The sequence below is a fragment of the Cyclopterus lumpus genome, chromosome 15, assembly GCF_009769545.1.
Source record: "Cyclopterus lumpus isolate fCycLum1 chromosome 15, fCycLum1.pri, whole genome shotgun sequence".
NCBI lineage: Eukaryota > Metazoa > Chordata > Actinopteri > Perciformes > Cyclopteridae > Cyclopterus > Cyclopterus lumpus.
Window position 1 is genome coordinate 8,822,986 of NC_046980.1, and position 15,197 is coordinate 8,838,182.

The following is a 15,197-nucleotide window of genomic DNA, read 5'->3' on the forward strand; positions in this document are numbered from 1 at the left end:
ATGTCTATATGTTATCAATATATAAATATATATATATATGTATGTTGTGAATATATATGTTATCAATATATATATGTATATGTTATGAATATATATATATATATATATATGTTATGAATATATATATACATTTTTTTGTTTCAGTGTGTGTGTGTATATATATACACTGAAACAATAAAAAAAAATGTTTTTACAAAAATGAAAAAGTGTTTTAGGTGCGTTTAACCGTCTCTGTGTTTCTGGATGTGAATGCGGTCTGGCTGGTACTGTGTACACTTTACGACACTGTTGTCAATGTGTTCAGATGGAGCGCAGGGCGGTGGCCAGTGAATGAATGATCAAAGTCTTTTTTGGAGGGCGGTGCGTGTGCAGTATTTACACTGGGCCGCTCCGCCCCTACAGCACGGATAGAAAACTGTCTGTGGGCCGGTGGTGGGGATGAAACAAGTGGAAGGAGATGTAGCAGACAGACGCGCATTGATAACTCCACCACACGCACTACACCTCGTCGGCTCCGCTCCTTTCTCCGCGGCGCGCCGTAGCATCCTCCCTTTTTGCGTAGCAGGACGAGCGTTCATCTGCGGTGCTGCATCGGGAGCTTCATGGCCGCGACACTCGCGATGAGCGGCGGCGGACAGGAGGACACCTTCTACCCGCTGCAGAAGGCGCCTCTGCCCGCTGTTTTCCCCCTGGAGGAGTCGGCGTTGTTCGGCTTGGACTGCAAGATCACAGACACCGACAAGACCGGACAGAATGACTACACGCAGGTAAAACCGATCAAATCCGACTACACACATTAGTGATGCGTTTCATTGAATGGGCGTGGCAGAAAAGGTTGTAGATCCTGTGTCTTTTTGTTGTTGTTGTTGTTGTTGTTGTTGTTTTTTTGATGGCCTCCACATTTCCACCGGCCTCGCGGCGTGATGTCTGTTGACGAGCACTTTTTTTTTTTTTTTGTTGCACTATTTGCTGTAATACACGAGCAGGCTGCGACCAGCTGGACAGTGAAGCCTGCAAACGCATTCACCGCATGTTTTCTATGCCAGCCAGTTGGCCACCAGTTGTCACCCCCCCCCCTCTTGCTCTCTCTCTCTCCCCATCATACCAGCTGACAACAACTGACACCCTGCTTCAGACAGAAAGCTCCCAGCAACTCTGTCCCCCAGTTAGCAGGAAACTTGTGCAGCAGAGGAGAGAGCTGCAATATAACAGCTGGTAGGATCAGGAACCTAGAAATAGCAGCCCATCCCCAGACTGCTGCTGCTGCTGCTGCTGCTGCTGCTGCTGCTGCTGCTGCTGCTGCTGCTGCTGCTGCTGCTGCTGCTGCTGCTGCTGCTGCTGCTGCTGCTGCTGCTGCTGCTGCTGCTGCTGCTGCTGCTGCTGCTGCTGCTGCTGCTGCTGCTGCTGCTGCTGCTGCTGCTGCTGCTGCTGCTGCTGCTGCTGCTGCTGCTGCTGCTGCTGCTGCTGCTGCTGCTGCTGCTGCTGCTGCTGCTGCAGCGGACTGGGAGGCATGGGTGTTTCCCCATTCCCTTTCATGTTGCCGTTTCATCTTCTGCTGCAGGGCTGCTCTAACTTCTCTAACAGGAGCGAGGCCCGCGAAGCACAGAGCGGGCAAGGATTTGACGTGAACTTGTTCACCTGCGACACCGGTTTGATCAACCACAGGCTGCTGCTTTAGCTCGTTACCGTAACTGCAGATGTGCAAATGTCCAAATGTGTTTTTATGAGAAGTATTAGACCTGATCTCCCTGGCTTTATCCGCAACTGTTGTCCTCGCTCAATGCCTGCAGGTTTTTGAGTTCAGCCTTGCAGCCGTAAATGGAATGTAACAACTGCCTATTGATGACTACTTGATAAATGTTTTCGCGGTGACTCTCCTATCAAACCTTTTGTCCTCTCAAAATAGCACCTCAGAATAGTTTCATGGTGGTTTCATTTGACTCGTTTACTTAAAGGCCGTAAGACGAGACGATTCTAAACCAGACTTTTTGTTTGTGTTTTTGTGTTTTCATCAACAGGTAAAGTGTGAGATGGACCGGTATCTCTCCCCTCAGTCTCTTCCCCTTCCACCTCACGCAGACAGCCAGCAGAAGTCACAGAGAGACAGTGCGTCTGCACTGGATCAATTCTTCAACGGCGATCACACCGGGGCTCCCTACACCCTTAACATGAATCTTTACCTCCCTGATGTTGCCTACCTGAGGATGGGCTTGTGTCAGCAGGTGCGGCCCCCTCAGCACCAGAACCACACAGGTCTCACCCAAATCAAAACAGAATCTGCCTCCCCGTGTTTCTCCCCCAACATCCAGCTGCACTGCCCGAACGCCACATCTGCTAATATCTGCGGCACTACTGGGCATGATCCCGGCAGTATTGCCATGGAAACCTCAGCCATAAACATGACGTTATCAGGGTTACCGGACTTCACCAGCGTTTTCAGCCAGTCGGGGGGCAGCCGCGGTGACGAGCCAGTGCCAGAAGTGTTCATCAAACAGGAAATGTCATCGCAGTTCGAGCAGCATCCTCTCCACCACCATGACAACAGCGGCTCGCTGTTTCAGCTACTAAACTCCGGCTTGGACCATCACCATGGCAATGGTATGGAAGCTCAGCATCAGCAGCATCATCATCACCATCACCATCATCATCATCAGCAGCAGCAGCAGATACAACACACTTCCACTTCCACAATTCACGCGCCTTTCCATAATTTGCCAGTAGCTTCTTCTGCATCTCAACAAGAGCAGACTGCCAAGTCGGCCTACTGCGGCCTGGGTGGCGGGGCGTACACACATCCTCACGTTCAGGCACACCCCCATTTCCTCCAGCAGCAGGTGCCCTACCTGCCACCCTCTCCGCCGAGCTCGGAGCCCGGCAGCCCCGACAGGCAGAAGGAGCTGCTCCACAACATGTCCCCTCCTCCCTCATACGCAGCCACCATCGCCTCCAAGTTGTCAGGTAGCACCCCTGGACTCGGACCCGGCCCGGGACCAGGCAGCTTGGCTCTGCCTCACACTGCAGGTCCCACGCCGGCCCCAGGCCAAGTCGCTCCTGCAGCAACCGCATCCCCAACCCCAGCTCAGACCACCGTGCCTGCCCGCTACAACCGGAGGAACAACCCGGACTTGGAGAAACGACGGATCCACCACTGTGATTACCCAGGTCAGAACAAGAACACAGGTCTTGTGACTGTTGTGTGTCCCTTTTTACTCTGTGCTGTGGTCAAGTGAATATCTGGTCACTCACAAAACCAGCTTTATTTTAAGACGGCAGTGCATTTTTTTAAAATTACATGTTGCGTATAGAATGACTTTCCCAGGCACACGAGTCACAAAATGTTCTCCAGCCACGGTGGAACTTGTGCTGCACTGGAATTAAATCACTTTGGCAACGCAGAACATTAATCACCGCCTTTCAATTAACCACCTGGTTCAAAAACTACTTTGCATTTAGTATCTCGCCTCAAACATCTCGAGCACTCTCCGCCATGCTCGCTCACACATTGTTGTGGCTTCAAAGTAATCACTGGTACGATTGTGGAATGAACCTTTCGTGCGTGTGTATTAATTAAATGGAGTCGTTTGATCTTTTTTTTTTTCTTCCCCCAACACATCATTTGCATATAGTCACGCTCAGATTGCAGTTGCACAATGTGCAGCTACTCGTAGGACATGTAACGCCAACTAGCCTGTGGCAGTGTGTAAAATAGGCTTAAGCGGAGCCTCCCGCAGCATGTTAGCACATGTCTAACTTCTATTCCATCACATCCACACAAGGACGCATCCACATTTTACCCAAGGGTATTTTAGTCACACTGCTGCTGCGGCTGCTCACTGTTTAATATTTGCAATACATAAACTTCTATCATTTCCTTATTTTAAAGTCTGAATAAACCTGAAGAATATCTTTTAAAATGTGTGTGACCATAATGTGCAAAGGGTTTTCTTATCCTGAACCTAACATATCTCGACTTCGATGTCAAACTAGCGGTTGGAGGGAACAGATGTTTTCGAGAAATAAGTATTCTGTGCGATTAGTGGCATGCAGTTTAATTAATTTGATCGTAAACAGTTTACCAAAAAAAAAAGACCGAAAGTCCGCTCCAAAAACACAAAAGTTTACTCCAACTTCTGTTCCTCATTAGTAAGCATTTCTAGCACACCGCAGCTTTATTGGGTAAATACATATCTGGCATGTGATTGATTTGCATTTGGATTCAGCCTTCTGTTTGTGTTTATCTCCATGTCCGTTGTCAGGCTGCAAGAAAGTCTACACCAAGTCGTCCCACCTGAAAGCCCACCTCAGGACTCACACGGGTAAGCCGTTCCTCCAATTAATGCAGCGTTTTTTAAAAAGGGGACTTGCCCCAAAAAAAAAAAGACGCTGGCCACATGACTCGTATTTCGGTATCTGCGCTGGCACCATGTTGCTAGGCAGAGTGTTGTGTTCCTGGCATGTGTGTGTAAATGTATCCTACCCCATTCCCATCCTGTGCCCAATATACTATTCCATCAAAACAGGTGGAAGTGACACACTTCTGCCAGGGGGATGACTCTCAGACTATGTGGTCAGCGCTAGACGCATGGTGCCAACTCTCTCTTAAGATACTTGTTCAGACATCGATGTTTATTAAAAAGCTTTAATATGCTTGTTTGGAGTGTTCGCCACTGTAAATATAGACAAGATATCTCAGATCGTCCTGTTCCTAATCTCTCAGGGTCCATTTTCCTTTTTCTTTTGTTCCCTTGCTTCGAGTATCTCATACAATCTGTCTCCTTCTTTCACATTTAGATTTGAACTATTAGATTTGGATGATCAAAATCAACAAACAAGCGCTTAGGTGTTGGGCCCCACCTCACTCCAGCTGACAAAACAAAGCTTCTGTTGATATCTATGCATTCCTCACTCATCTGGACACACACAAAACTAACTCTTACCACTTTACGATCCAGAGCTTGTTCTCCTTATGAATCTGAACTGTTCGTACGAAACATTGTTGCGTGCGTGCCTTGCATTTCAGTTTTGGGAACTTGACACGACAATTAGATCTGGCGTCATTCATGCTGCAGGCTGATTGTGGTTATTGCAGTTATTATAAACCACAAGATGAGAACATGGCACATGAAGAGGGAAGTATCAGCAACTTCTTTATCCTCCTCTGCTTTTATCAGTCCCGCTTAGTTATTTTATCCTCCTTTTTCTTTTTTCTATCGCTTTCATTCATCTAATCATCCTCTTCTCTGCTTTGTGCCATCCTCCCACCTTCAGCCCCTCCTCATTTCTATCTTTGTCTGTTACTCATTCTACTTCTCTTATTCAGCTGCTTGAATGCACACTTACGCACACACACACACACACACACACACACACACACACACACACACACACACACACACACACACACACACACACACACACACACACACACATACACACACCTGTCAGTAATCTGTATGAGATGATTCCTAATGCGTTTGGGTCCCTGTGGGAGTTCCCACTCTAATCTCCATCAACATCCATTATCCTGATTGTTTGTCTGTCTGTGTGAGTGTGTGCGTGTGTGTGTGTGTGTGGGTACATGTTTTTGCGAGTGTAAGAACTGAACACGTCTCCCACTTCACTTCACTCTGTTTTTCTTCCTTTTCATTGTGTCTCCTCGTTGTGTTCAGTTTCAGGTGTGTGTGTGTGTGTGTGTTTCTAACCACAGTGTGGTTAATTTTGCAACAGGATTACGGTTGTTGTTTTAGCGACGCTGCACTGCTTGCTGTGCTTGTTTAAAGGGTTGGTTCACGCAAACGACAAAGAAAACATGTGTTTTTACTTGCCTGTAATGGTATCCAGCATGCACGTCGTTTGTCCAGATTCTTAAATTATTGCTTCGACCTCATTTTAATGGAGGTGAATGGCATTATTTTTTTATGGTGCATATAGAGCTCCCCCCCACAGAATTATGTGAATTATGTGTATAAGCCAGAGAACACACAATTGTCATCTATTTTTAGAAGTAGTGCCAATGGAAACTGTTCTTAGTGAGGTTTGTGGAGTTATGACGCATGTTTCTGGAAAGACGCATCATTGTTGAATTATTATTTGTGATTTGCCACAGAATTACAAATAGTCTGCATATAATTCCCCCCTGTTTTTGATCATTAGAGCAATAAATTAATAGATTAAAGGAGGAGAAGAAGAAATAACTTCCAAGCAGACAGCATCATTTCTATTAGATTCTGGTATAATTTGCTTTTAAAGTGCTGTGGTTTACTTGTAAGGCTCTCTTTAATCTTTTAATTACATAAAAAGAAGAAACAAACTTTAATCAATTACATGGAGAAGCAAACATGTGTTAACTTGAATAGGCGGTTATCTTACCTAGTCTTTAAAATGCACATACAAAAGGGACCGAAAAAGCAAAGACAGAAGGATTAAAAAGGGGCCGATTTAGCTCATCAAGAATCACCTTACCAACCGGCCATATTTCATAAACACCCTTTGTTAGCTAAATACATAGAGCTGATAGAAATGTTCTTCCTGTTAAGACTTGTCTTTGGGGTATAATGTGCTCCTGTTGTCTTATTATTTTAATGTCACAATTAAAATTCCATTCCATTTGGGTGGTGGCACAAATGCCAGGGGCGGATAGCTCGAAACCTGGACCAATGTCAGCGAAATGATTAATACCACTGGCTGAACAAGTCCTTTTAAACTCACCTCCGGGCAACTGGGTGACGGGGTCACACAAGTATTTTTTTGTTTCGCCACAAAGTGCCTGTTTCTGTACATGATTGGAGGTACAGAGGAGCTTCGACCAAAGAGAACGAGCACCGAGACAAAGAAAGGCCCGACAACACGGACGAGTCGGCCGTGGGAAACGTGTGCATCGGTAGTGCCTGACGGCGAATGTCTGACAGTGTTATGACTGCATGTTGTTAGACAACTGGAATATTCTGTAAAGCCGGTTTTCCCAGTTCCTCCGCCCAACTGGATGAATCCTGTAACTCAGGCAACGTCTGTTTTAGTCATCACACAATGACATTATTCTTTTATAGAGGGCTGGTGATCGGGTGATCGGGGGCGATAAACGCTGCTGTGTGCTAAATCTTTTGTCAGACAGCAGCTGCCACTTACTCACAATCACTTTTTTCCTCCCCGTCCTGCAGGTGAGAAGCCGTACAGGTGCACGTGGGACAGCTGCGACTGGCGCTTCGCACGTTCGGATGAGCTGACGCGCCATTTCCGAAAGCACACGGGCGCCAAACCCTTCCAGTGCGCCGTCTGCTCGCGCTCCTTCTCCCGATCCGACCACCTCGCCCTGCACATGAAGAGACACCAGAACTAGCAGCGTTCGCGTCGCACACACTCACTCCAAATACACAAGCACTCTCTTGACACGCGTAAAGCACTCACGCCATCTCCCGCAACAGCAGTGTTACAAGCTGCCTGACGACACCACAGCTGCTCCCGGTGCTGCTATCCTGTGCCCCGAAACGGTGGGATAGCCTAACAAAGCGTGTTGCTCTTAACCCAAAGTGGGACACATCGGAGGTCGTAGAGTAGAAAGGTGATGGGCAGATGAAGTCCATGTCGCCTAACCTCCCAGATGTACTTGGTATATATTTCTTTGGACGGACGCAAAGAAGAAAAAATAGTCTCGAAAAAAAAAAGGGAACGGTCGCATCAAAATGTGTCTCCAGTGCAACTGGACTCGTTTGTGTGACTGGAATGAAAGCACTCAGAACTTGTACTTCTTTTGTCTGGTTTCTCTAACATAGAACTGGCTTTGTTTTTTTTTCTTTTGTTTGTAAAACTAGTCAAGCCAAATCTTTGTTTACTCCTTGGTTTGTTAGTTTATTCATATAACTGGAATATCCATTTTTTTGTTCTCCCTTTAACCAAATCCTTTGGTTTGCACTAGAATTGGTCATGTAAGTCTGAGCCTTTTTGGCCCATGTGTCTCATTCACCACTGGAACAATCATTATCACGACTGGACTGACTGTCTGTGAATGCCACACAAATCATTGCTGTTCAGACATTAAAAATTGAAGGCATTTATACTATAATGGAGAGAGGGAAGATAGTGCAGGAAAAAACGAGGGCGGGGTGGAGATGAAGGGATTTTAGTTTTTAACGAGAGGAGATCTGAGGACGACTGAGAAACAGAGGAAGGTGGACGGTTGCTAAAGAGCAGCAATTAGGTGATAAATTATTCATGTTGTTCTTTCGGCGGGTTTCCAACCAGAGAAATGTAAGCGGAACCGGTCGACACATTCTAGAAATCATTCAGTTCAAACTGAATTTACCGTATTTGATGCACATGCTTGAGTTTTTAAGCATCTTCAAAATACAATAACTGTACATCTATCTCATCCAGCCTTTTTTTCTTTTTTTAGGTGTAAAAAATGTTTTAACCAAAGTAACATCCTCATCACCAACACATTATTAAGTGCCTCCTTCTCAGATGTATGTGGTTTTGTTCAGTGGTAGCAGAGATGTGATCAATGTAGTGCTTTTAAAACACACGTGGTGCTGTTTTTTTATTCTTAATCTATTGAAATCTCGAGAGATAAGTGATTTAATATTTAGATTACAAGGTTTACCCATCATGCATTGTGATTTAACAGGCCGGACCACTTCACGGACATCCTGAGATCATGTGGAACTTTTAGAAATTAAAATGACAGTCCTCTCTCTCTGGGGGCTTTCACTCTGACTCTGTACACAACTAACTTAAAATTCGTCTCTATCAGTCAGTCGAACATGGACGTATGTTTCATTAATGGATAAGTTCACATTTTTCCAAGTCTTTCTTAAAGCATGGCCGTGTGGGCTTTGCAAGAGTTATTTGTTGTGCAAGTGTTCCTTGTTTATAAATGTTTTCAGTGTAAGTGATGGAGACAAAAGTCCACGTAAAAATGTAATTGTGTTAAGCTGAACATAACCTGAGGCGTCAATATATTTCAGTCATTAGTGCAGAATTCCCTCTTTGCCAGACAGTCGCTGTGTTTCCAGAAACATATTTTTAGACGTATTTTAAAGTATCTCATTTAAACAAATGTGATTTAAAAAAAAAAAAAAAGACAAATAGACTGATGTGCTAAAAGCAAACCCTTTTACTAAAAAATGTGGACAGTTTAATTCTTAGGGCTTTCAAGATAGAGGTTAAGAAATTAACTGAAGAAAGTCATTTTCATTCCTTTTGTATCATTTAAAAAAGATATGAAATTGTACTTAATAGGTGATTTTGTCTGATACTGTGTTATGGGATATTTAAGTAGTAATCAGACAAATATACTGGTAAGATTTTGCATTTTTTATTTTAGCCACGTGTAAAGCGAGCACACCGCCAACTACTGATGTTTATTCTTTCCAAACCAGTTGATGGAAACGCACCTTATTTGCATTTCTGTTTTGCAACTTTTCAAAAAAGCTTAAAATTCGCTTTAAAACACGACTAGTGTCATTGAGCTGTTGTGGAATAACACAATGAGGGAGTTCAAAAGACTAAAAAGACAGAAACCTTGGTTGAAGTCATTTTACCATTTAAAAAAAAAAAAGAAGAAAAAAAATTGTGTTGCATCAATCAAAAACTCCTTAATGTACGCTGCATGAGGGTATTGTTTTAAGACAGACTTGAAAAAAATGTCACCGTCGTCCTTATAATGTACATTTGAATGTCCATTTGGAAGGTGTGATTTTGCCTGCACCTATAACTGTATTTGTTCATTCACTGCAGGTAGCATCAAGATAATATAGCACTGTAATGTATCATGGTAAATCTGACTATTTATTTGATTGTGTAGAAGTGAGGGTTGTATTAGAGCAACCGTCTTTCTCCCCAGCAAAAAATGCCTTAATGTAAATATATGCACTGTAAATAACTATTGATTTGTTTCCCTCTTTTGTTATTGTTTTGTAAACAAAAGGGCAAAAAGAGGAAAATGCCCTGCATCCAAAAATATTTGAGCTTTTTTTTTTTCTTTGGTTTTGTTTTCTTGTCGAAGATATTTTGATGCCATTGTTTTATATATTGTCCTTCCAACAACTTATTTTGTAGATTTGTTTTCTTCCTAGTTAAACGTTCCAAAGACAAAAGTTGTTTTTTCTTCAACTGAGTGAAACCGATCCTAATAAAGTCAACTGACACTTTTACAGATGTGCTCTTGTGCTGAAGTTAATGGGGAGATTCCATCTTTTACCTCCGAACAATGACTGAATTTCAGGGCTTGTGTGTGTGTGTGTGTGTGTGTGTGTGTGTGTGGCAGCAACCAAAATATGTGATTCATTTAGTTTTCTTTGTCCATGAGGTTTGTGTTAAAGCTGTTTTTTTAAGTAAGGCCATGCTGTGCAAATAGAGAGTGGTGGCATTTGTGGTGCATTAAAACAAGCCTCGCCAAGGCCCTAAATGAAACGAATGAGACATGACCACATTTTAATCTTTTCAAATCGAAACATGCGCTGATCCGCCGCGTTCGGGGATTTTCTGCGGCGATCCAACAGGCTTAAACGTTCAGTTTCCTCAAAAAGGAGCCAAGGAGGAAAGATGTGGAGGAGAGGCAGAACGTTCCTGTCCCGGGACCTGCAAGTAACCTGCAGCACCCTTGCTGATCAACAAACAATAGTCCTTTGATGTCCCAGCAAGAGACAATGGACAAGAAAATAAATTTGACCACCACTCCGGGACCGGAGGGGAATCCCACTGCATTGAAATGGACGTACAAACACATGCGCGCACACACACACACACCCACACAGACACACACCATATGTTCTTGATTTAAGTCATAAATGTGACCCAGGGTCTCTGTTGTAATCTACCTCAGATGTCAGAAAAGAGGGAGGTGGAGGGGAGAGAGTGAAAGAAGTGAAATGCAGAACAATCTAAACAAAAGAATCTCTGGGGGGACCCAATCAACCACTTCCGTCCTCCTACATCTCCTCTCGCTCTCCTCCTCCGCTCCTCTGATTTAATTTCATTTTCTCTCCCTCTCTCTCTTTGTCTTTCCATGCACCGTATCCCCCTCTTCTCCCCAGTGGAAAGTATTGTATGAAAGTCCAGGGGCGCAGCTCCACGGGTCAGAGTGGAGACTGTTCTCATAACCTGCTTCGCTCCTCATCTTTTCCCCCATTTTTTATATATTTTTTTATATACACACCTCAACTCCCTTTAGTCTGCTCCATCTTTTCCTCCACCGAAAGCTCAAGAGGGGGGATTTTATTCTCTCTTATTTCTTCTCTTTTCTTATCTTGATTCCCTCTCTCTCCAAATTGTACACATTATAATGTCGACTTGCAGGTTTATTTCTGCGTGTGAGAATATTAAAAAGTTTGGATGAATGTTTCACACAAACGCACACGCACACACACACACACACACACACACACACGCACACACAGTGGTGATGAGTGAGTGGGAGCTACCGGTTCATGTTTTGGATCAACTAAATTAATGTCACACATCTGGAAGAAGGCTCCTGCCTGCTCCACCCTCTGCTGTGCTGCGTTGGTGTGATTCCCAGTTTCCCTTTGTGTGTGTGTGTGTGTGTGTGTGTGTGTGTGTGTGAGTGTGTAGGTATAATGTTTCCAGTGCTCCTCTCTTGGAACAGACCACCCACTCAGAAGACCAATAGAAGGACTACAGGGAACCCGGATAGACACACACACACACACACACACACACACACACACACACACACACACACACACACACACACACACACACACACACACACGCACACATGCAACTCCCTCCAAAGTCAACCATTCTCAGAATAGAACATGTTGTTTTCAGAGATTGAAGTGATACCAGAACAGCTGATGTGCTATCAAAAAGTTTAGAAAGATGATATCAGAAAGCGAGGAGGGTTTTAATTCCAAGACGCTACGTTCATTTTCAAAAATGTAGCCTCAGGTCGATCAGTTTGAAAATGTTCACGGTTTGAAATATCCAAGCCTCATCGTGGCTGCTGATTTGAAGTATAGCAGTTGTCAATAGGGGACTGTACCTTTAAGTCCGACAGAGAACCGCGATGAGGGAGTTGCTGTGAGGACACACACTGGAGATTCACCCTGAGCTCCATCTGGACCAGGGACATTTTGGGATGGCCGGAGGCTCAGCAGGTTTGTCCACCAGTCTCAAGGTTGGTTGTTGGATCTCTGGTGTCCTTGACCAAACCACTGAACCCCATGATGGCTAAAGATCAGCGCCATGACGGCTTACTGCCTCCTGTGTGTTTGTGAGTAAAGCCCTCTGAGGTGAAAGCATTTCACTCAGCTCAACATTAGCTTCAACTAAAGATGAATTATTAACTCCACAAACCGGGGAACTGGTACCAGGACCCTAGTCCCCCAGGGACCCCACAGGCAGGGGGGTCCACTTAGTTTGTGGTTCGATTAATTGCAGATTTTATTTGACCGCCAATCAAACCACTTAACCAAATATATAGTAAAATGGGATTTTTACCCAATCTAGTTTAACTGTAACCGTTGGAAAGCTGTTGGACCGCTCATTTCAAGCTGATTTAAAATATATCAGGATGAATTTTAATTGTGGATTTGTCTACCAATAAAGCTACTCACAATGATGGGAAACAAAAAGGGGAAACTATAATGCAGAATAATTTAATTATTTTAATTGATATCAAGCTTACATTGTTCATATTTCCTCCTATATTTGTGACATAATGACCACATGCATTCATTAATCCTCACTGGGTCAGAGAGTTGGAGGAAATCTTAGTTTTTAACCTCCATATTGACACAGATCAGATTGGCCGCCAGCCTCCGCTTCAAAACATTGGTACTTGCTTACCGTGCTGCGAACAGATCGGGTCCAGTCTTCATCCAGGACATGGTCAAACCGTACACCCCAGCTCGTTCACTTCGCTCGGCTTCTGCCAATCGGCTTGTAGCTCCGTCACTTCGAGCTAAACACTCAACAAAGTCACGACTGTTTTTGCTGTCCTGGCTCCTCATTGGTGGAATGAGCTCCCCATTGACATCAGGACAGCAGAAAGCCTCTACACCTTCCGTCGCAAACTAAAAACACATCTTTTCCGACTATACCTTGAATATGGAAGGTAGAGCCGTAGTAGCACTTTAGTAGCACTTAAATGGCTCTTATCGATAGCACTTTGTAGTTTAACTTTATTGAAGAAATTGTACTTTCTCGATTCTTGTTGTTCTGAGTTTGTACTCATGGTTGAATGCACTTATTGTAAGTCGCTTTGGATAAAAGCGTCAGCTAAAATGACATGTAATGTCATGTAATGTAATGATCAGACAGCATTGATACAGCTACACAACTCAACATACACAAATAAAAGTTCTTAAATGGACATGTTTTCTAAAATATGTCTTATCTATATGTATTATATGTAGAAGGATATGTTGGTTATCATTTCTGATTAGTTTGGGCAAAATAGCAATCCCTCTTAAACACGGAAATGTCAGATTGAACAATGAAGTAACATTTAAATTCAGTTTGATTATCAGGCTCAGAAAAAGGGGGTGTTAAAGAGACGCGTTGTGTCCCACCCACCCATCCCCCCCAAGCCAATTGATTCCTCCCCTGACATCGACATCATGATTCTTGTGAAGGTGACAGCTCATAATCAATACAGAATCAGCACTGCAGATCAAATGGGGTCAGCCGGCATGCTGCTGCATCTGAAACACACTCTCAGAGAAAAGACCATTTCATAATCTCTCATTTTGAAATTGAATACTTGAAATGAAGACCCAAAGAGCGCAACATTTCTAAGTGGTTTCAGCTGCTGCTTTAAAGGGTGAAGTCTTTTTTTAATTCAAAATCACAAGCTATATTAATTAACTCTGTCAAGTTTGGATTCCTAGTCACTGCCTCACCATGTGAAACACAACAATGTGAATCAGTTGTCAGGGAGTTCTAACGTCACTCTGCAGTGACTAATAAGAAAAAGATGACAAATGCCCTCAAACCACAAGCCAACACGACAGTCACCGTTTCTGATGAAGCAAACATTACGGTAATAAATGGACTTGTTAATCCAGTTCTCGCCGAAATCGACTTTGAAAGTCTTTAGCCACCCTAAGTTAGTTATTCATTGAGTCAGTTTCTCTGCATGTAAAATGAGTTCAAAGGACAAACCTATTAGGCTTTCCTCCATATCAGGCAAATATCTTTGCACCCGCTACACACTCAGGCTGACACCCTGCGTGGGCCTTCAGAGGATACAACAAAACCCTTTTTTGCTTTCACACTTGTGTGGAAGCGGAGGTCTTTTTTGTGTGTGTGAGTTCTTATCGTGATTTGTGAAAAGAGAAAAGAGCCTGCAGGCAAAGTATACCGGCCCACACACTCACACTTAATCAAAGCTGTTTGCTCACCGCTAACTCCTTGAGTATCGGACCGCGCTGAACGCTTCCCTTACCAAACAGCTAGTGGTTTCCTCTTGTCTTCTCCCATGTTTTACGGCTTCGTAGATTAGAGGCGATGAAGCACGTGTGGCCGCCGTTCGGTTTGGTTCCTACTGAGTGCGCGGGGTTCAGTCCAACATGACATATTACAAATCTAGACAAAGATGACACTTTCTAGTGCATACATTCAGTTTTTTGGGGGGGGAATAAAGAAGGTTTGGTTTTGTGGGACAGTTCCGATAATGAAAACAAGCAACATTGGAAATTTCTCCCATTCTTTATTTCAGCCCTATCGCAGCCTAAATTACACCAGCGAGTATTAATAGATAGATCATGAAATAAATAATTATTTCACATAATAATAATATACAGCTTTGACTGGAAACGGTCCCATCAGGTACTGAACAACATTACAATGATGCAACAGATGGAAAATCTTTCTTTGGAGATTTATGTACATGACTTAAAAGTCCAATTGATCTCCACTTGTTCAAGTACAGTGTGGCTCTGCTTACTCCTGAAAGTGTTCCCACCACTTCAGCTCCTCAATTGATTAATCAGAAACATGTCATCAGGGTTTGCAATGTGTCAAGCATCAAATGTTCATAAACTAGTGTGAGGGAAATAATATGCAGTCGAGGGCCAACGACTTGTCCTTCAGTGAGATGACTTAAACCTGGGGCTCGAGCACCAGATTGTGCCGTTTTGTGTTGTTCTAGGAATCAATTTGTTCACTTTCAATGTTAATCTTCATGGGGAAACATTTAGTTATTTTCATAACAGAACTCACAGGGACTAATAAAA

General features: G+C 43.7%; 1 protein-coding gene across 1 annotated transcript; it reads left to right on the top strand.

Annotated features, from left to right (window-relative positions):
• Positions 1-352: 352 nt before the first annotated feature.
• klf5a (Kruppel-like factor 5a) lies at positions 353-9,089 on the top strand. The gene is made up of 4 exons (XM_034552674.1): positions 353-767; positions 2,019-3,162; positions 4,257-4,316; positions 7,158-9,089. Exons 1-4 carry the CDS (start codon positions 603-605, stop codon positions 7,334-7,336), a joined length of 1,548 nt encoding a protein of 515 aa, XP_034408565.1. The 5' UTR covers positions 353-602; the 3' UTR covers positions 7,337-9,089.
• Positions 9,090-15,197: the final 6,108 nt, after the last annotated feature.

Excerpts from the sequence above, each read along its gene's own strand:
- klf5a (XM_034552674.1), top strand. The coding sequence starts at position 603 with ATGGCCGCGACACTCGCGATGAGCGGCGGCGGACAGGAGGACACCTTC. Across the intron at positions 768-2,018 it reads GACAGAATGACTACACGCAG|GTAAAGTGTGAGATGGACCG; the intron begins GTAAAACCGATC and ends TTTCATCAACAG. Across the intron at positions 3,163-4,256 it reads CCACCACTGTGATTACCCAG|GCTGCAAGAAAGTCTACACC; the intron begins GTCAGAACAAGA and ends GTCCGTTGTCAG.